Raw genomic sequence first — 21,995 nt, forward strand, 5'->3', positions numbered from 1 at the left:
TGGTACTTCTCACCAGGGCGCCGCCACACATGCTGGACACCATCTGAGCCAAACAAGTTTATCTTGGTCTCGTCAGACCACAGGGCATTCCAGTAATCCATGTTCTTGGACTGCTTGTTTTCAGCAAACTGTTTGCTGGCTTTCTTGTGCGTCAGCTTCCTTCTGGGATGACGACCATGCAGACCGAGTTGATGCAGTGTGCGGCGTATGGTCTGAGCACTGACAGGCTGACCTCCCACGTCTTCAACCTCTGCAGCAATGCTGGCAGCACTCATGAGTCTATTTTTTAAAGCCAACCTCTGGATATGATGCCGAACACGTGGACTCAACTTCTTTGGTCGACCCTGGCGAAGCCTGTTCCGAGTGGAACCTGTCCTGGAAAACCGCTGTATGACCTTGGCCACCATGCTGTAGCTCAGTTTCAGGGTGTTAGCAATCTTCTTATAGCCCAGGCCATCTTTGTGGAGAGCAACAATTCTATTTCTCACATCCTCAGAGAGTTCTTTGCCATGAGGTGCCATGTTGAATATCCAGTGGCCAGTATGAGAGAATTGTACCCAAAACACCAAATTTAACAGCCCTGCTCCCCATTTACACCTGGGACCTTGACACATGACACCAGGGAGGGACAACGACACATTTGGGCACAATTTGGACATGTTCACTGTGGGGTGTACTCACTTATGTTGCCAGCTATTTAGACATTAATGGCTGTGTGTTGAGTTATTTTCAGAAGACAGTAAATCTACTCTGCTATACAAGTTGTACACTGACTACTCTAAGTTATATCCAAGTTTCATGTCTATAGTGTTGTCCCATGAAAAGATATAATGAAATATTTGCAGAAATGTGAGGGGTGTACTCACTTTTGTGATACACTGTACATACACACACACACACGCACGCACGTGCGCACACGCACACACACACACACAGTATAATTTTAGCACCCGGCGCAAAACCAAACCCCATAAAAACCTTCAGTAACAGAACTGGATCCATCGGCGTGGTAGACGATTTATCGCGGTAATAACGCAAACCAACGATCGCCGTCGCCGGGGAAACACGCTTGTTGACCTCATGATGAAAACGTAAATAAACCAACTGCGTTCCGGAGTGTGTTTACATGCACACACACCCAAACCTTAACACACACACACACACACCAGCCAAAACATTAAAACATAATAAACTCGTGTAATGCGGGCATCAGAGGGGTTCCTGGGGTATCTGGTACCAGGACGTAACCACCAGCAGGTCCTACAATTTCTAAAGGTCATGAGGTGGAACATCAAGAGCATCCTGGTGCAGATCTTCCACGGCCGTCCATACGATCATAGAGAAACCAGGATTCGCCTTGCATTGCTCTGTTGTCTGCATGCCCAGTGGAGATGCATTGGCACTCTGACTGGCACAGAAGGGTTGGATGCACTGTGGATTACCAGGATTAAAATCATCTGCAGTTTGATCCACAGTAGATCTTCTGTTGGTCCGTACCAGACGCCACAGCCTTCACGCCCTCTGGCATCAACGAGTCTTGGCCGCCCAGCATCCTGTCGGTGTTTGGTGGCTCGCCCCTCCATGGACCGCTAACTCTGGGTGGCACCTTGATGTTTGGAAGATACTTCAAACCAGTCGTCCAGCCATAAAGATCTGGTCCTGATGAAAGTCCATCAGGACTATGCTGATCAGATCTGCTGCGTTCAATACGTGAACTACGAGGAACCTCCATCAGATCAACATCTCATAGATCCCTCACCCTCACACGCACCCACAACCCAGCTGCAGGACATGGAGCAGTGGTCTCCTAAACTGTCACCTTATTATCAGACAGAAGATATCCAGAAGATGCTGCCCACAGTCAAGCCAGCTCTAAATTGCTATGGAATTTACAAGAAAGAAGCCACCGGTCCAAAACTGGAACCTGGAAGCTGGACTGAAGTCCACCACTGATCAGATGAACTTATATAATGTAAAGCTTGCTCGACTGTGGGCAGTAAAACATCAGTAATGACATAATAAAAGCCAAACCTATGATGATGGTGTTGTAGGAGACTTGTTCTGTGTTCTTGCCGTCGTTGTAGAAAGCCAGGTGCCAGATCCCCGAGTCCAGGAAGCGGATGAACTCAGCCTCATGGACGTTGACCGACCGCGCCCTCCTCAGAGACCCCTCGGCCTCCACCAGACCTCGCTTCTCCTTGGAGATAAGCCGACTGCCGTCCAGCAGCTCCACGAAGTCGTACTGCACACACACACACACACACACACACACACACCGGATCACAGTTAGATCCTCCAGGAACCTGAAGGAACCAGTGAGGCCTCCAGCAGGTCCAACCAGTACAGACCGGCATCATGAACCTCACTTAAATTAGAGATTGGGTTTTTGATTAATATGCAGGGGTGAATGGATCAGAAATACTAGCTTTATACTGTACATGTCAAAAATATGTGGACACCCCTCCTAATTACTGAGTTCAGGTTTTTAGGTTTAGCCACACCCACTGCTAACTGGTGTATAAATTCTTATATAAAATATTAGATATTAACAATGTATATTATATTGTTTAACAACGATTAATACAATATTATTATTATATTATTATTATTATTATATTATTACAAAAATTATAATTATCGTTCTGTTATTATTATTAATTTGATTATTATTATTATTATTATTATTATTATTATTATCATTATCATTATTGTTATTATTATTATATCATTATCAACATTGTTATTATTATTTTATTATTATAATTTTATTTGTATTATTATAATTATTTTATTGTAATTATAATTATCATTATTATTTTTATTATTTTTTATTATTATTATTACTATCATTATTATTATTTATTTTTATTATCATTATTACTATTATTATTATTGTTTATTATTATTATTATTTTATTATTATTATTATTATTATTACTTTATTATTATTACTTAAGTAACTACTATTAAGTAATGCTATTTGTCATTTAAACCCTTAGGAAAAGTAATTAGAGTAATCAACTCTGGAGTAGTAATCAGGAGGTTGCAGGTTCGAGCCCCACCACTGCCAAGTTGCCACTGTTGGGCCCCTGAGCGAGGCCCTTAACCCTCAATTGCTCAAAATGTATTCGGTCAAAATTGTGAGTCGATTTGGATAAAAAAGGACGCATAATTTTATGGTTGATGCGCATATTAATGACCCCAAAGCACTAAATGAATGCATATGTACGAACACACCGAGTCAGTCGATGTACAAATAATAAGCCGCTTATTACGGTAACGATCGCGTTCAATTACACACACCGCTCGCCATGCTACACAAATCAATTATCCTAAACACACACACACACACACACACACACACACACACACACACACCTTAAATGAAGACAGGTGCGCGAGCGCAAACGTCACCGACACGAACATGAAGATGCAACCTGAGGCGCATTTAATAACTCGCAATCGCTCGCAATTAAATGTCACGTCAAAACAAACCACACGCAACACACACACACACACACACACACACACACACACACACACTGCGTACCCTATTAAACGGCCCATCGAGTGTATGCGTCTTCTGAGCGGTGCATTATGGGTAAATTAAACGTGAAGAGCGCCCCCCACACCACCACCCTGAATCCGGTCATATTTGGTGTGAAGTTTCTGTAGGTTTGCGCTTCATCTGCGTCGCTAATGAGAAAAAGCGCGTCTGATTAGCTGAAGGTTACAGACTCAGTTCCGTCCTAATAAATCCAAACATTTCAGAACGTTTTTATAAAAATCAGTCAGCGCAACACTGATTGATATGCAGGGTTGAATGGATCAAAATTAGTAGCTATATACTGTACGTGTCAAAGGTATGTGGACGTCCCTCCTAATTACTGAGTTCAGGTGTTGTAGCCACACCCACCGCTGACAGGTGTATAAATTCCATTTTATATATATATACAGTATATACTGTATATATATATATATATATATACACAGTATTATTATTATTATTATTAGTAGTAGTAGTAGTAGAATCATCATTATTATTATTATTATTGCTACTATTATAATTATTCATTATTATTATTATTATTATTATTATTGCTATTATTATTATAATTATTTATTATTATTATTATTATTATTATTATTATTATTATTACTGTTATTATTATTTTTTATTATTATTATTATTATTATTAATAAAAGCTCATCGGTGCCCAGCTGCGACCCTGACCAAGACAAAACGGTTCATACAAAATAAATAAATTAAAAAATAAAGCTTTAAAGATAAAAATACAAAGACAAGATAAAAGACGTTATTGATCACATCGGGAAAATGAACAAATCACAGATTGTTGTTTTATTTTTGTTTTATATCATTCAGTGTCCCAACTTTTCTGGAAATGATCATAATTATATTATTAATAATAAACTGACCTCCGAGCATCGCTTTACAGTTTTGGCTTTTTGATGAGATAAAAGAACAAAGACGTCGGAGCACAAACACAAACACTGGAGATGTTTGGCATCCAGCAGTGAAATGACTGACGCTAATTTGCTACGAGGAGGTTTTGAGCTGGAGGAGGATCGTCTGCACGGCGACGCTGTTGTTTTCCTGCGTATAAAGTCGACACGCCGAACGATGGCCGAATTACGTTGCTGTTATTCTTCTGAGACGAGGCAGGAAGGATTTAAGAGGCTCTCGATGACGTTCGAGTGTCTGGTGGCGAAACGCTCTCGAGGAATAATACATGCAGGACGGGGAATCATGATCTGTGTTTCTGACTCTAATCTGTCGTACCGGTACCTTAAAACTGGACGTCAGTCGGTTCTGGGAGAGGCGTTGAGTTTTAAAGACGTTGAGTTTCGAGGTATTTTTCCCCATAAGGATGTTTGTGAAACCTGTTAATGCGTCCATGGTCCCGTGGAGCTGCAGATATTTTAGTCTCATGTAAAATAATGAGGTTGTTTTTGACACTTAAACACTGAAAATAACACAAATATAATATAAACACACTGAAATACAATTACTAACAGTTACACATCAATAAAAATACAATAAAAGGGGCACTTTAGTTTTACTTCTTTATTGTTTCCTGACGCTTCTTAATGGTGGAGATGCTCGATGTTGGAATACTGTATTCCCTTTAGCATTCACATTAGAAATGAAAAAAAACCGCTTTTGTGCTTTTCTGCTTTTTTTCACGTTAAGTTTTGTGCACCGCCGTCACACTTCATAGGAAATAACGGCACAGCGGCGCAAAAGCGGTTTTGTCACTTCCCATGTGAATGCGCCGGTGCTGAAGGGAATACGTTATTCCAACATCAAGCATCTCCACCATTAGGAAGCGTCAGGAAACAATAAAGAAGTAAAACTAAAGTGCAGCTTTTATTGTATTTTTATTGAAGTTTAACTGTTTGTAATTGTATTTCAGTGTTTTTACCGTGACTTACTGTAGTAAAACAGCGAGTGAGGAATGTGATTAGTGGAGGAACTTATGAGCAGTAATAATGAAGAGAAGTTTAGTGCTCCTGTCTCCTTCTTTTACTACATTAAACCACGTTAAGCTTTATTTTCAACCAGAAGCGTTTTAGACTCTGGGAGAAGCTGATTCTGATTCTCACCATTTCTCAGAAGCTGGAGCTGTAACACAAGTTTAAAAGTGAAACAGGGTTGAGAATCCAGATAAACACAGATACATGTGGAGCTGTAACCCTGGATCTGACGCTTATTCCACACTAATGCAGGTTCAGCTCATACTCACACTTTTATGAGGTTTTACTGCTCAAACCGAACGCTGAACAAAGCAGCGGTCACACACACGTCCAGTTTCAAAGATTTTGAGTTTAGGGAACGTCGAGTTACAAGGTACCGCTGTATATGTATATGTGTATATAAATTTGTTTTCTGGACGGAAGCGATTTGGAGTCGAACAGACGAGCCGAGCCGAACGCGAGCGCCTCTTCGACCCGCGGAGGAGCCTGTCGACTTTCCTCCTTCTTTTATCTGCTGGCGCATCGATAGCCCTCCATCGCCGTCTTCTGTACAGCCTTAAAGAAACGTATTGATCCGTTTGTGGCAACCGAAGGGACCGAACGGCACCGGGGCGTCTCTGCTATCGACTTCCATTATGGAGCTTTTAGCTGCCAATTATGTGGATTAACGGGCTGCTGGTGGCGTGACAGCTAGCCTGCATGTCGCTGCAGTCAGAAACATGCTAGCTTCACTCGCGGAGCCGCGAGTCTGTTAACTCCAGTGGGTAAAGTTACTCCAGTAGGACGGAGGAATTCAATATGTACAAACTACTGGAATTAACACGTGGTGGTTTTAGCATCACAACAGTACAAATGAATGTAAAATCCAATCCAATAGTCTAATAATGTTATCCATTTTTATTATTATTATTATTATTATTGTTATTATTATTATTATTATTGTTATTATTATTGTTATTATTATTATTGTTATTATTATTATTATTATGTTATTATAACTGTTATAATTATTATTATTGTTATTTTATCCATTATTATTATCATTTTATAATTATAATAATTATTATTGTTTAATGTTTTATTTATTATTATTATTGTTGCTATTTTTATTATTATTACTATTTATTAATGATTATTATTGTTAGTTATTATTATTATGATTATTATTATAATTATTATTACTATTATTATTATTACATTTATTTTTTTATTATTATTATTCTTTTTATTATTACTGTTATTTTATTATTATTATTACATTTATTATTATTTTTATTATTATTTATTATTATTATTGTTGTTTTTTATTTTTATTTGTTGTGATTTTATCAATTATTATTATCATTTTATTATTAGAATTATAATAATAATAATAATTATTATTATAGTTTTATTTTTATTTATTATTTTTTTCTTATTATTATTGTTGTATTATTATTGTTTTATTATTATTGCTATTTTATTATTATTATTATTATTAAGTATTATTTTTTTTTTTTTGTAATTTTATCCATTATTATTATCATTTTATAATTATAATAATTATTATTACTGTTTTATTTTTTATTTATTATTATTTTCTTATTATTATTATTATTGCTATTTTTTATTATTATTACTATTCATTGAATATTATAATTATTATTTATTTATTATTATTATTTATTATTATTATTATTATATATGAATTTTCTATTTTTCCAAGCAATCTAGTCATATCCATATCCATATAGTAACTTCCTCCATCACTGCAGACCCCCATACTGACTGAGCGCTGCAGTGACTGACACGTGTGCAGGGGTCGCCGCTTCTTTTCCCCTGCCAAAGACGGAGTCTAACAGAGAACAATATAGCGTACGGAGGCTCCTGCACTGCACTGCTGTATGTGGATCAACAGTCTCAGGTCGTGCAGGAGCTTTGACCAGCCAGCAGAGGCAGTGACCGCAGCAGCACTGAGGTAATATTCAAACCCCAGAGCTCGAGATTTCAGATGTGTGTGTAAGTGTGTGTGTTACCTGAGTGTGTGACGGCGGCAGTCCTTTGCGTCCGTAAACCCCGACGAGCGCGTCCCTCTGCAGCGAGATGTTGAATTTGAGCGACTGCGGCTGGTCGATGAAAAGCTGCGAGCGCCAGAACATGCCGGGAGGAACGTCCTGCACCGCCCGCCTGCCCACGTCCACCTCGCCCGTGTCTATAGTGTTGTTCTCCTGAGCGTACACGCCGCCTTTACCTACAGAGAGAGAGAGAGAGAGAGAGAGAGAGAGAGAGAGAGAGAGAGAGAGAGAGAGAGAGAGGAGGAATTAGTGTGGGTTTCTGCCTTTTTATCCCAGTTTAGTCATAGCCAGTTCCTCTTCCACTTAGGTGGATTGGCGTGTGAGGCCTTTTTAGTCCCGTCTTTTCCCTGCCAGCAGACTAGCGGCCGATTTTGTCCACTGCAAGCACTAGGAGACGCCCAGCCGACCGGTAGCAGAGCTGAGATCCAATTACTAAAACAAAGTGACCTCTGTGTGATCTTCTGAACAACACTCTTCTCTCTCAAACGTCTTTATATTTACGAAACACAGAGAATTTAATCAGCGGAAACATCGGAATCTTTTCTTTCCACTTCTGTTGGTTAAATAAAGCTTCAATGTCCTTTTTTCTCCGGGAATTAGTTCTGTAGCTAAAGCGACGGAGAACACCGGAGAGGAAACACGGCCGAGAACAAAAAGACTTCGGAGGAAATCAATCAGGGGCAACTTAATCAGAAACTCGATTCGGCAGCAGGTCGCGACCCGATAGCTCGGAGGAAAGTCGGGAAAACGCACGGCAAAAGTATTCGGACGCTCGATCAGGAGCTTGTCGGACATCCGGTCCCAAATCCCTTTTTTTTTTGTACACTTAACATCATGTGATCCTCTGTGAAGCCTTAATAAAAGAGTTTGGAGTGTGTGTGGGTGTGTATGTGGGAATTTGTGCCCGCTCAGTGATGGACTGATGTTGGAAGAGAACAGAACACTTCTTCTCTTCACCTTGGCCAGCAATCCAAATTTATTCTTCCCTAAAGTGTTGAATTTGGTTGAAAATTGGAGCTCCTTTGGACACGACTGGTCAAACTGCATCTTTAGGGGCGCAATCATACTGAAAGAGGAAGCGGAATTCCCCAAACTGTTGCCCCAAACAATATAAAAGCACATAGTTTACTTGAATGTGGCAGAAACAAACAGATTTAATCATTAGAATCTAGTCCAGTAATTGAAAGGTTCAAGCCAGTTTTGTGCCAGGTTTGCCACTGTTGGGCCCTTGAGCAAGGCCCTTAAGCCTTAGACAGTATACTATCTCAGTACTGTAAGTCGCTTTGGATAAAAGCGTCTGCTTAATGCTGAAAATGTAAATGTGTGTCCACATACTTTTGACCATATAGCATATACAGTGAAGCCCGAAATTATTCATACCCCTGGCAAATTTTGACTTAAAGTTACTTTTATTCAACCAGCAATTTTTTTTTTGGACCGGAAATGACACAGGCGTCTCCCAGAAGATAATAAGACGATGTACAAGAGGCATCATTATGGAAAAAAATATTTCTCAGCTTTTATTTACATTTGAACAAAAAGTGGCATGTCCAAAATTATTCATACCCTTCTCAATAATTAATAGAAAAGCCTTTATTGGCTATTGCAGCAATCAAACGCTTCCTATAATTGCTGACCAGCTTTTTGCATGTCTCCACTGGTATTTTTGCCCATTCATCTTTAGCGATGAGCTCCAACTCTTTCAGGTTGGAGGGTCTCCTTGCCATCACCCTGATCTTTAGCTCCCTCAACAGATTCTCAATTGGATTCAAGTCAGGACTCTGGCTGGGCCACTGCAAAATGTTAATGTTTTTGTCCGCTAACCATTTCTTCACCACTTTTGCTGTGTGTTTTGGGTCGTTGTCGTGCTGAAATGTCCACTGGTGCCCAAGGCCAAGTTTCTCTGCAGACTGCCTGATGTTGTTGTTGAGAATCTTGATGTATTGATCTTTTTTCATGATGCCGTTTACTGTGATTAGGTTCCCTGGTCCATTGGCTGAAAAACACCCCCAAATCATTAGGTTCCCACCACCATGTTTGACAGTGGGGATGGTGTTCTTAGGGTTGAAGGCTTCTCCTTTTTTACGCCAAATGAAGGATACATCATTGTGGCCAAACAATTCAATTTTTGTTTCATCTGACCATAAAACAGAAGACCAGAAGTCTTCTTCTTTGTCCAGATGAGCATTTGCAAAGGCCAAGCGAGCTTTTGTGTGCCTTTTCTGGAGAAGTGGCGTCCTCCTTGGTCTGCGTCCGTGGAACCCAGCAGTGTGCAGTGTCCGTTGGACTGTCTGCCTTGAGACGTTGCCACCAGCAGAGCCCAGATTCACCAGGATGGCCTTGGTGGTGATCCTTGGATTCTTTTTCACCTCTCTCACTATCCTCCTGGCCAGCACAGGTGTCACTTTTGGCTTCCGACCACGTCCTCTGAGATTTTCCACAGTGCGGAATGTCTTGTATTTTTTAATAATACTTTGCACTGTAGCCACTGGAACTTGAAAACATTTAGATATGGCCTTATAGCCCTTTCCTGACTTGTGAGCTGCCACAATGCACAGCCGCAGGTCCTTAGTGAGCTCCTTTGTCTTAGCCATGACTGTCCACAAACCAACTGCAGAGAGTTGCTGTTTTTCACCTGTTGAGTTGATTAAAACAGCTGTTCGCAATGAATCAGGGTAATTAGGATGCTTTAGAACAGCTTGGACTATTTGGAATGGTATAGAACTTTGGATTTTCCCATAGACTGACAGTTTGCAAAGGGTATGAATAATTTTGGACATGCCACTTTTTGTTCAAATGTAAATAAAAGCTGGGAAATATTTTTTTCCATAATGATGCCTCTTGTACATCGTCTTATTATCTTCTGGAAGACACCTGTGTCATTTCTGGTCAAAAAAAAAATTGCTGGTTGAATAAAAGTAACTTTAAGTCAAAATTTGCCAGGGGTATGAATAATTTCGGGCTTCACTGTATATATTTACTACAGATGCCGATTTGAATGCAAAAATACAGTCTAGCATTTGCAGTGCATTGTGGGTAATGTATAAATACATTCTGTGTCTGAATCGCCCGGTGTAGAGCGACGCCAGCGAGATGATCTGGACGCTTTTGGCACTCGGCGCTCACGATCAGCTCGGTGCAGCAAAAGGGCCCTAAAAACCAGTTCATACCAGTAAAATCTGCCCAGTTTGCGTTTTTCCGTTCCTTCCAGCTCAGCGTGATTAAACCGATAACCCAGCAGCGCCATAAACCGCCCAATCTGGCAACCCTGGGTCCCGGGCAGTGAACCGCCGCTCGTTTTTACTGCAGATTGTTTGTGTTGGATTTGAAACGCTGCTCTGATGGAAGCTCCGGGTCACGGGCGTCGATCTCAATTACTGTCCCGGTCCCAGTGGTATTACCGGGTCCCTCGAAGGGCCGCGACCTTTAAAAACACATAATTACCCTTTAAAACAATAAAAACAACCGACTAGATGAAAAAAATCGATTGATTTCAATCAGTGTCCATCCAGGATGCACAGCCACCTCATATTTACACACATCAGATCAATTTAATCCTTTCCAATTCCCTTTTCCGATTCCGTGTGTGCCTGCACCACCTCTACGCTGGCCACAGACGTAGAGTTCCTGAGTCCCAAAAAATATGAAACTTAAATAGTCTGAATACTAAAAAGCTGATTCCCAAAAAATCTGAGTCCCAACAGGTCTATGTCCCTAAAAGTCTGAGTCCTAAAAATGAGTCCCAAAAAACTAAGTCCTAAAAAATCTGAGTCCCAGCACGTCTAAGTCCCTGAAAATCGGATTCACAAAAAGTCTGAATACTAAAAAGCTGATTACTAAAAAAAAGTCTCAGTCCCAAAATTACTGAGTCCTGAAAAATCTGAGTCCCAAAAGTCTGAATCCCCAAAATGTCTGAGTCCTAAAAATCTGATTCACAAAATAGTCTCAAAAGTTCTGAGTCCTAAAAGGTCTGAGTCCCAATAAATCTTAGTCCCTCAAAATATCTAAGTCCCAAAAAGTCTAAGTCCTAAAAATCGGAATCCTAAAAAGCCTGAGTCTCAAAAAGTCTGTGTCCCAAAATGTCAGTCTCAATAAGTCTAAGTCCTAAAAAATGAGTCCCAACATGTCTGAGTTCCAAAAGGCATGAGTCCTAAAAATGAGTCCCAACAAGTATACGCCCCAAAAGATAAGTCCCAAAAAATCTAAGTCCCAAAAAATCTGAGTTCCAAAAATCTGAGTCCCAAATTATCTGGGTCCCAAAAAAAGTAAGTTCCAACAATCTGATTCTTAAAAAGTCTTAGTCCCAGAAAGTCCAAGTCCCAAACAATCTGATTTCCAAAATATCTGAGTCCCAAAAAAGTCCTTTTCATCAGTCTGTCTTTATTAATCAAAAATTCATTATTCAAAAGTGAGACACATTAAATCCTCTCCAAATATCATCCACAACTCTGCTTAAGTACACGACATGAACCAAAAATACTGAGGACCGGAAACATGGTCGGTACACCAGCTACTCGATCCACCAACACGCCGACTCATGATCACAGTTCAACTCTTCCTGAGTGAGATGTGAGGGAACCGGTGTTGACATGGGAACAGTGTTGTCCCACTCACTGTATGAGATGCCACCACCCCGTGACAGCCACCATTTCACCTACTGGCATGTTCTGTGAGGCTGAAGGAGGCACCAAGAGGACATACCACTATGTAAAATATATCAAACAGACACACACACTGGAGACATGGATCAAACCCCCAGGTACCGGGTACCACGAGGCCACGTGGCATCAGTACAACTTGTGGCACCAGGCTGATCTGGAGGAGTGAAAGAGCGAGGGATGAGAAACGAGTGCCAGGAGGAGGCGCGGCGCCACATTTGGAGCAGAGGAGAGAGCAGAGCAGATCTCAGGAGGTCTGAGGGTCATTACTCCTCCAGTCTGGATCCCAGTTCCTCCCCAGTTCTCCAAGCAGGTCTGAGTCACGTCATCTGAGACAAACTTGTATGTTTGGTCAAGCTGCCAGCCGAAGAGACACATGGCGGCTCCCTCGATGGGCACCAGACTACCCACACACACACACTACAGAGCCAAAAGTATCTGGACGCCTGACCATGAGCTGGTTGGTCATTTCATTTCAGCGACCTCTGTGTGATCTGTTCAGCTCCTCTGAGAAGCTTCTCATGAGACTTTGACGTGTGTATGCGTATGGGAATTTGTGCCCGTTCAGGTAAAAGACGACAGCGTTTGTACGGCTCTGTTGGTGTTCCGATTCATTCTGAAGCTGTTTCCCTTCCTTCGTCCTCACCTTACTCCTCATCTCTCACCGTGTGTGAAGCATCTGTTCAGCCACACAGGTTCTGCTCACTGCCAAAACACTGAGTGTGTGTGTGTGTGTGTGTGTTATATTAATAAGATATTATATAAATGGAGTAGTGACAGATGATAGAAAACTAGAGTGTGTGAGAGAGACTGTAAGAAGTGTGTGTGTGTGTGTGTGTGTGTGTGTGTGTGTGTGTGTGTGTGTGTGTGTAAGAAACTGTAGTTGTGTGAAAAGAGAAGAGAGAGAGAGAGAGAGCAAGTGAAAGTGTAGGAGCGAATGTGTGTAAGAGGTTGATTGAGAGTGAATAATAGTGTGTGTATGAATAAGAATGTGTGTGTGTGAGGTCGAGAGTGAATAAGAGTGTGAGTGTGTGATTAAAAGAGTGTGTGTGTGTGAGGTCGAGAGTGAATAAGAGTGTGAGTGTGTGATTAAAAGAGTGTGTGTGTGTGAGGTCGAGAGTGAATAAGAGTGTGTGCGTGTGTGAGAGCAGAAGAGAGTGTGTCACGGAGGAAGAAGAGAGTGAGAGTGTGCAGGACAGTGTGGGAGAGTGTGTGGGTCTATGTAAGACGGTGTGTGTATAAGTGGGTGTAAGTGTGTATGACAGTGTGAGAGAATGCTAATGTGTGTGTGTGTATGACAGTGTGGGAGAGTGTGTGTGTATAAGTGGGTGTATGACTGTGAGAGAATACTAGTGTGTGTGTATGACTATGAGAGAGAGTGTGTGTATGAGTGTGTATGACAGTGTGGGAGAGTGTGTGTATACGTGGGTGTATGACAGTGTGAGAGAATGAGTGTGTGTATGTATGAGAGAGAGTGAGTGTATGTGTGTATGTGTGTGTAAGAGAGAATGCGAGTGTGTGTGTTTGGCAGTGTGAGAGAATGCGTGTGTGTGTATGACTATGAGAGAGTGTGTGTGTATGACAGTGTGAGAGAATGCGTGTGTGTGTATGACTATGAGAGAGTGTGTGTGTATGACAGTGTGAGAGAATGCGTGTGTGTGTATGTGTGTGTAAGAGAGAATGCGAGTGTGTGTGTTTGGCAGTGTGAGAGAATGTGTGTGTGTATGACTATGAGAGAGTGTGTGTGTTTGGCAGTGTGAGAGAATGCGTGTGTGTGTATGACTATGAGAGAGTGTGTGTGTATGACAGTGTGGGAGAGTGTGTGTGTATGAGTGTGTAGGACAGAGTAGGGGAGAGTGTTTGTGTCTAAGTAAGACGGTGTGTGTGTGAGTGTGTATAAGTGTGTGTGTGTGTGTGAGTGTGTATAAGTGTGTGTGTGTGTGTGTGTGTGTGTGAAGGTGCAGCAGAAGTTCTTTCTCATGCTCTCGCTAACGACCGCACAGCGTGAGGCTAAATGCTAAGCAAACACAGGCTAACATGACATGATAACCACATTAGCAACACCAACAGCCCCTCAATTCAACTCTATTCAATTCAATTCAACTTAATTCAGCTCAACTCAATTCAACGTAATTCACTGCAGCTCAATTCAACTCAATTCAATTCAACTCAATTCAGCTCAATTCAATTCAACTCAATTCAGCTAAATTCAGCTAAATTCAATTCAACTCAATTCAGCTTAATTCAATTCAACTCAATTCAGCTCAATTCAATTCAATTCAGCTCAACTTAATTCAGCTCAATTCAGCTCAATTCAATTCAACTCAATTCAGCTCAATTCAATTCAACTCAATTCAGCTCAATTCAATTCAATTCAGCTCAACTTAATTCAACTCAATTCAATTCAACTCAATTCAGCTCAATTCAATTCAACTCAATTCAGCTCAATTCAGCTCAATTCAATTCAATTCAGCTCAACTTAATTCAACTCAATTCAATTCAACTCAATTCAGCTCAATTCAATTCAACTCAATTCAGCTCAATTCAGCTCAATTCAATTCAATTCAGCTCAACTTAATTCAACTCAATTCAGCTCAATTCAATTCAGCTCAATTCAGCTCAATTCAATTCAGCTCAATTCAATTCAGCTCAATTCAGCTAATTCAATTCAGCTCAACTTAATTCAACTCAATTCAGCTCAATTCAATTCACTTCAGTTTACTGCAGTTCAGTTCAGTTTAATTCGGTTTGATTCAAGTTGGTTCAGTTCAGTTTAGTTCAGGTTGGTTCACTTAAGTTCAGTTTGGTTTGATTCAGTTGGTTCAGTTTGGATTGGATCGGTTCAGTTCAGTTTGGTTCAATTTAGTTCCGTTCAATTTGGTTCAATTCGATTCAGTTCAGTTAAAATCAGTTTGGTTCAGTTCAATTTGATTCAGTTGAGTTTGGTTCGGTTCAGTCGGATCGGTTCAGTAAAGCTTATTATATTATAATTACTACTAACACTACTATTACTATTATATACCACCACTTATACTAGTTCTACTACTATTATACTGTATATCACCACTCATACTAGTTCTACTACTACTAATAATAATCATAATAACAATATTACTACTAATACTACTTATACTATGATTACTAATATTACAACTACTACCACTAATAATAATAATAATCATAAAAAACAATATTACTACTAATAATAACTGAATGAACTAACAGAACTAGAACTGGTTCCACTTCATTTTTCACCAAACTGGGAAACAACTGGAATTGTTATTAGTGATGATAAATGTGACTGGTGTGTCATTACACAGCAGCCTAGTGTAACTGGAACCACTGGTCCTGGAACTGAAGTTCTTGGTTCTGGAACCAGTAGCCAGTGTGTAGAAGCCCAAAGTCTGGGTTTGTGGTACGGAAGGTGCAGTGTTTATGTGTAGTGAACTTTTCTCTCTCTCGTGTTTCTCTCTCATTCGCGCTCTCCCTCTCTCTCTCTCTCTCTCTCTCTCTCTCTCTCACGTTATCTCTCTCTCTCTCCGTCTCGGCGAGACATTAGTGAGACGGGGTGATACGTTTTCTCAGTGTGTCTCCCTCGGCTCCTCGGGTGTGGAGTGTGTCGAAGGAAACATTACTGCGGCTTTATGACTTTGTGAGTCATTTTCGTGCTGTGTGTGTGTGTGTGTGTGTGTGTGTGTGTGTGTGTGTGTGGTGTGTGTGTGTGTGTGTGTGTGTGTGTGTGTGTGTGTTCATTACCTCAGCAATAATGTCAGTAGGAGAAGGAATGGGGCAGCCGGGACGCGTTCGGGCCCTTAAAGGTTGCGTCCTAAATCATTCACAGCTAAACAGAGTCACTGTAGGATCCGTGCTTCAGACGCCGCCTGTCACGGTGCACCACGAGGAACCTCCATCAGATCCACATCTAATAGATCCCTCACCCTCACACGCACCATCAGATCCACATCTAATAGACCCCTCACACGCACCATCAGATCCACATCTAATAGATCCCTCACCCTCACACGCACCATCAGATCCACATCTAATAGATCCCTCACCCTCACACGCACCATCAGATCCACATCTAATAGACCCCTCACACGCACCATCAGATCCACATCTAATAGATCCCTCACCCTCACACGCACCAACAGATCCACATCTAATAGATTCCTCACCCTAACACGCACCATCAGATCAACATCTAATAGATCCCTCACCCTCACATGCACCATCAGATCCACATCTAATAGATCCCTCACCCTCACATGCACCATCAGATCCACATCTAATAGACCCCTCAGATCCACATCTAATAGACCCTTCACACGCACCATCAGATCCACATCTAATAGATCCCTCACCCTCACACGCACCAACAGATCCACATCTAATAGATCCCTCACCCTCACACGCACCATCAGATCCACATCTAATAGATCCCTCACCCTCACATGCACCATCAGATCCACATCTAATAGACCCCTCACACGCACCATCAGATCCACATCTAATAGACCCCTCACATGCACCATCAGATACACATCTAATAGATCCCTCACCCTCACCATCAGATCCACATCTAATAGATCCCTCACCCTGACACGCACCATCAGATCCACATCTAATAGATCCCTCACACGCACCATCAGATCAACATCTAATAGATCCCTCACATGCACCATCAGATCAACATCTAATAGATCCCTCGCCCTCACACGCACCATCAGATCCACATCTAATAGATCCCTCACCCTGACACGCACCATCAGATCCACATCTAATAGATCCCTCACACGCACCATCAGATCAACATCTAATAGATCCCCCACCCTCACACGCACCATCAGATCCACATCTAATAGATCCCTCACCCTCACACTCACCATCAGATCCACATCTAATAGATCCCTCACCCTCACACGCACCATTAGATCCACATCTAATAGATCCCTCACCCTCACACGCACCCATCAGATCCACATCTAATAGATCCCTCACCCTCACACGCACCATCAGATCCACATCTAATAGATCCCTCACCCTCACACGCACCATCAAATCCACATTTAATAGATCCCTCACCCTCACACGCATCATCAGATCCACATCTAATAGATCCCTCACCCTCACACGCACCATCAGATCCACATCTAATAGATCCCTCACCCTCACACGCACCATCAGATCCACATCTAATAGATCCCTCACCCTCACACGCACCATCAAATCCACATTTAATAGATCCCTCACCCTCACACGCACCATCAAATCCACATCTAATAGATCCCTCACCCTCACACGCACCATCAAATCCACATTTAATAGATCCCTCACCCTCACACGCACCATCAAATCCACATCTAATAGATCCCTCACCCTCACACGCACCCATCAGATCCACATCTAATAGATCCCTCACCCTCACACGCACCATCAAATCCACATTTAATAGATCCCTCACCCTCACACGCACCATCAAATCCACATCTAATAGATCCCTTACCCTCACACGCACCCATCAGATCCACATCTAATAGATCCCTCACCCTCACACGCACCATCAGATCCACATCTAATAGATCCCTCACCCTCACACGCACCATCAAATCCACATTTAATAGATCCCTCACCCTCACACGCATCATCAGATCCACATCTAATAGATCCCTCACCCTCACACGCACCATCAGATCCACATCTAATAGATCCCTCACCCTCACACGCACCATCAGATCCACATCTAATAGATCCCTCACCCTCACACGCACCATCAAATCCACATTTAATAGATCCCTCACCCTCACACGCACCATCAGATCCACATCTAATAGATCCCTCACCCTCACACGCACCATCAAATCCACATTTAATAGATCCCTCACCCTCACACGCATCATCAGATCCACATCTAATAGATCCCTCACCCTCACACGCACCATCAGATCCACATCTAATAGATCCCTCACCCTCACAATCAGATCCACATCTAATAGATCCCTCACCCTCACACGCATGTATAGGTGTATGGGTGTGTGTTTGCGTACCATGTTCAGACGACAGAGAGGTCACTCCGTTGGGCGTGGCACCGTCCGGTTTCACCTGGCCGTTCTCGAAGGCGAAGCTGTCCGTCTCCTGTAGCTGCCAGTTCAGTCCGAACAGATGCATCGCTGAGGGGAAGAGAGACGATAAAACGTGTTAGAGCGGCCCGGTACCGTCCAAACGTCCTGTGAGAGAGCGGTACATAGGGGTCAGTATTTAAATGTTGTTTGTTTTTGCCCTGCGTCCAGTGTTTCCTGGGAAACCGGACCTTATGTTGAGTATCTGGGGAATTGGATATGACTGGAAGCAACAAGCTGACCCTTAATGAGAAGGGCTGAACCTAACACATGTACGGAGGGTCACTGTTATTCACCAGTAATGAGGAATCCCTTCAGCCCTCCCTCCCTCAGACACAGCCGAATGTGTCTGTGCAGGCGCCAGGCCGGTCGATAGCAGAGCTCAAACGCTGCACCACTCGATCACCCCGGAATTTGGCAGCCAATCCACCTACTGGCATTTCTGAAATAGGACCGTGAAGCACACACGCGCTGTGCACGCCGCCGTGCCCGGTCCAGGAGATCCTGCAGGAGGAATGTAATCAGATGAGCCGGCGGTGAGCGCCAGAATAAAAGCAGTTCTTGGTAGTGGATTTGTAGCTCCGCCCCCTTTTTCATGTGGTTTACTGTAGCGGAATCCCATGATGCCGAGCAAATAAAATCACACTAACACACACAGTCAATAAAACCGTACAAACCGAGTTAGAGCTGCTGCTGCATCGAGCCCTCGCTGCCTGTGTGTCTCTCGTACACACACACACACACACACAATACACACACACACACACACAATATACACACACACACACATATGCATACGCACACATAAACACACATACAATTCTATACACACACACTCATATACACACATATACACATATACACACACTCTCATATATACACACACATACACACATACAATTCTATACACACACACTCATATACACAAAAACACTCACACACACACACAATATACACACACACACACATATGCATACGCACACATAAACACACATACAATTATATACACCCACTCTCATATATACACACATATACACATATACACACACTCTCATATATACACACATATACACATATACACACATATACACACTCTCATATACACACTCTCATATATACACACATATACACACACATAATACACACACACACATAATACACACACACACACATAATATACACACACACACACACAATATACACACACACACACATATGCATACGCACACATAAACACACATACAATTATATACACACACACTCATATACACACATATACACCCACTCTCATATATACACACATATACACATATACACACACTCTCATATATACACACATATACACACACATACACACATACAATTATATACACACACACTCATATACACAAAAACACTCACACACACACACAATATACACACACACACATATGCATACGCACACATAAACACACATACAATTATATACACACACACTCATATACACACATATACACCCACTCTCATATATACACACATATACACATATACACACACTCTCATATATACACATATACACACACATACACACATACAATTATATACACACACACTCATATACACAAAAACACTCACACACACACACAATATACACACACACACATATGCATACGCACACATAAACACACATACAATTATATACACACACACTCATATACACACATATACACCCACTCTCATATATACACACATATACACATATACACACACTCTCATATATACACATATACACACACATACACACATACAATTATATACACACACACTCATATACACAAAAACACTCACACACACACACAATATACACACACACACATATGCATACGCACACATAAACACACATACAATTATATACACACACACTCATATACACACATATACACCCACTCTCATATATACACACATATACACATATACACACACTCTCATATATACACATATACACACACATACACACATACAATTATATACACACACACTCATATACACAAAAACACTCACACACACACACACAATATACACACACACACATATTGGTTGTGTTCTGTATTTCAGCTCTTAAAACACCTTTGTTTTGTGGGGAGTTATAACCGTTTCTGTTCGTAGGAAGCGCGTTTATTTGTTTAGTACACCAGCGCATAACACCGTTCTCCTTTAGAATTACAGTCGCTTTTGTCCGAACGAAGCGCGTTTGTGTTGTTTGGTTGGTGGTTTTTGTATTCCAGCTCATCATCGCCTGTTTCATCCGGAATTAAAGCCGTTCTTCTGTGACTACCAGCAGAAGCGCCGGTGAATCCAACATTAACATCATCTCCAACTCATCTTGTAAAGCTAAGTACATTTCTTTGCTACTATGGCCCCAGCAGGAGCATTATATCCATGTTCCGAGTGTAATATGTTCAGTTATTCCTTCTCCGTGTTTAGTGATAACTTTACATGTGATAAGTGTAGATTAGTTGTTAGTCTGACGGAGAAGATCTCAGTGTTAGAAGGGCGCATTCGGGCGTTAGAACAGACTACTACTAGTGAGGGCTTAGATTCAGCTGTAGCAGTCCCGAATGCCAGCAGTTCAGGTGTAGAACCCCAGACTCCGGCATTAGAGCCCTCACAGCGGGGCGACTGGGTGACGTCTCGGCGACATAGTCGTAGGGCAAAGCACCGACCATCTCAGTTGCACGTGTCCAACAGGTTTTCCCCACTCAGTGAGCCACCCGCTGAGAAGCCTGTTAATGTAAGTGCTCTGGTTATAGGAGATTCTCAGCTCCGACACGTGCGTATTGCAACCCCCATAGAGACACCAGCAACCATAGTCACCTGTATTCCGGGGGCCAGGGCGCCTGACATCAGAGCAAATCTAAAAGTGCTGGCTAATGCTAATCGTAGATTTTCGAAGATTGTTATCCACGTCGGCACTAATGATGTTCGTTTACGGCAGTCTGAGGTTACTAAGAGTAATGTTAAAGAGGTGTGTGAGTTAGCTAGGTCGATGTCTGAGGCAGTAGTGTGCTCTGGCCCCTTACCGATTCGACCCAGTGGCGAAACCTACAGCAGGTTGTTGTCGCTGAACCGCTGGATGTCTAAATGGTGCTCAGAAAACTGCATCGATTTTGTAGATAACTGGTCCACCTTTGAGGGAAGGCCTGGTCTTTTGAAGCGGGATGGTGTCCACCCCACGTGGGAGGGTGCTGCTCGCATTTCTTGCAGCATAGGTGACAGGCTTTACCACCGCGTTAGTGTAGCGGCAGATAGTGTTAAATGACTATCCAGAGCCAAGACCAGGCAGCAGACTAACAGGCCTAACCGACTGTCTGCGAGTCGCCATCGGACGTCACCTGGAATCCTTAGGTCACAAACCATTGAGACTGTGTCTGTTTACCGTGGCAGGTGTAAGCCAAAACAAAATCAAAAAGTATGTCATAATAACTTAATTAAAATTAATCTAAATGAGCATCATGAAAACCCTAGTAAAGTTAAACTAAAGTTAGGACTTCTAAACATCAGGTCACTTGCATGCAAAACAGTAATTGTAAATGAAATAATTACAGATAATTGTCTTAGTGCCCTGTGTTTAACCGAGACCTGGGCTAGACCTGATGAGTATCTAGGTTTAAATGAAGCATCTCCTCCGG

General features: G+C 41.9%; 1 protein-coding gene across 15 annotated transcripts in view; it reads right to left on the minus strand.

Moving 5' to 3' along the window:
- Positions 1 to 21,995, minus strand: part of tenm3 (teneurin transmembrane protein 3) — an 861,875-nt gene that overhangs the window by 121,082 nt on the left and 718,798 nt on the right. For all 15 annotated transcript variants that reach the window (XM_062995505.1, XM_062995517.1, XM_062995516.1 and 12 more), the window contains 3 exons: positions 18,256 to 18,378; positions 7,512 to 7,726; positions 2,032 to 2,242 (listed from right to left, as the gene is read on the minus strand). In XM_062995505.1, coding sequence (XP_062851575.1) covers positions 2,032 to 2,242; positions 7,512 to 7,726; positions 18,256 to 18,378 — 549 coding nt within the window. The remainder of the gene's footprint in view (positions 1 to 2,031; positions 2,243 to 7,511; positions 7,727 to 18,255; positions 18,379 to 21,995) is intronic.

The sequence above is a fragment of the Trichomycterus rosablanca genome, chromosome 5 (genome assembly GCF_030014385.1).
Source record: "Trichomycterus rosablanca isolate fTriRos1 chromosome 5, fTriRos1.hap1, whole genome shotgun sequence".
NCBI classification, from domain to species: domain Eukaryota; kingdom Metazoa; phylum Chordata; class Actinopteri; order Siluriformes; family Trichomycteridae; genus Trichomycterus; species Trichomycterus rosablanca.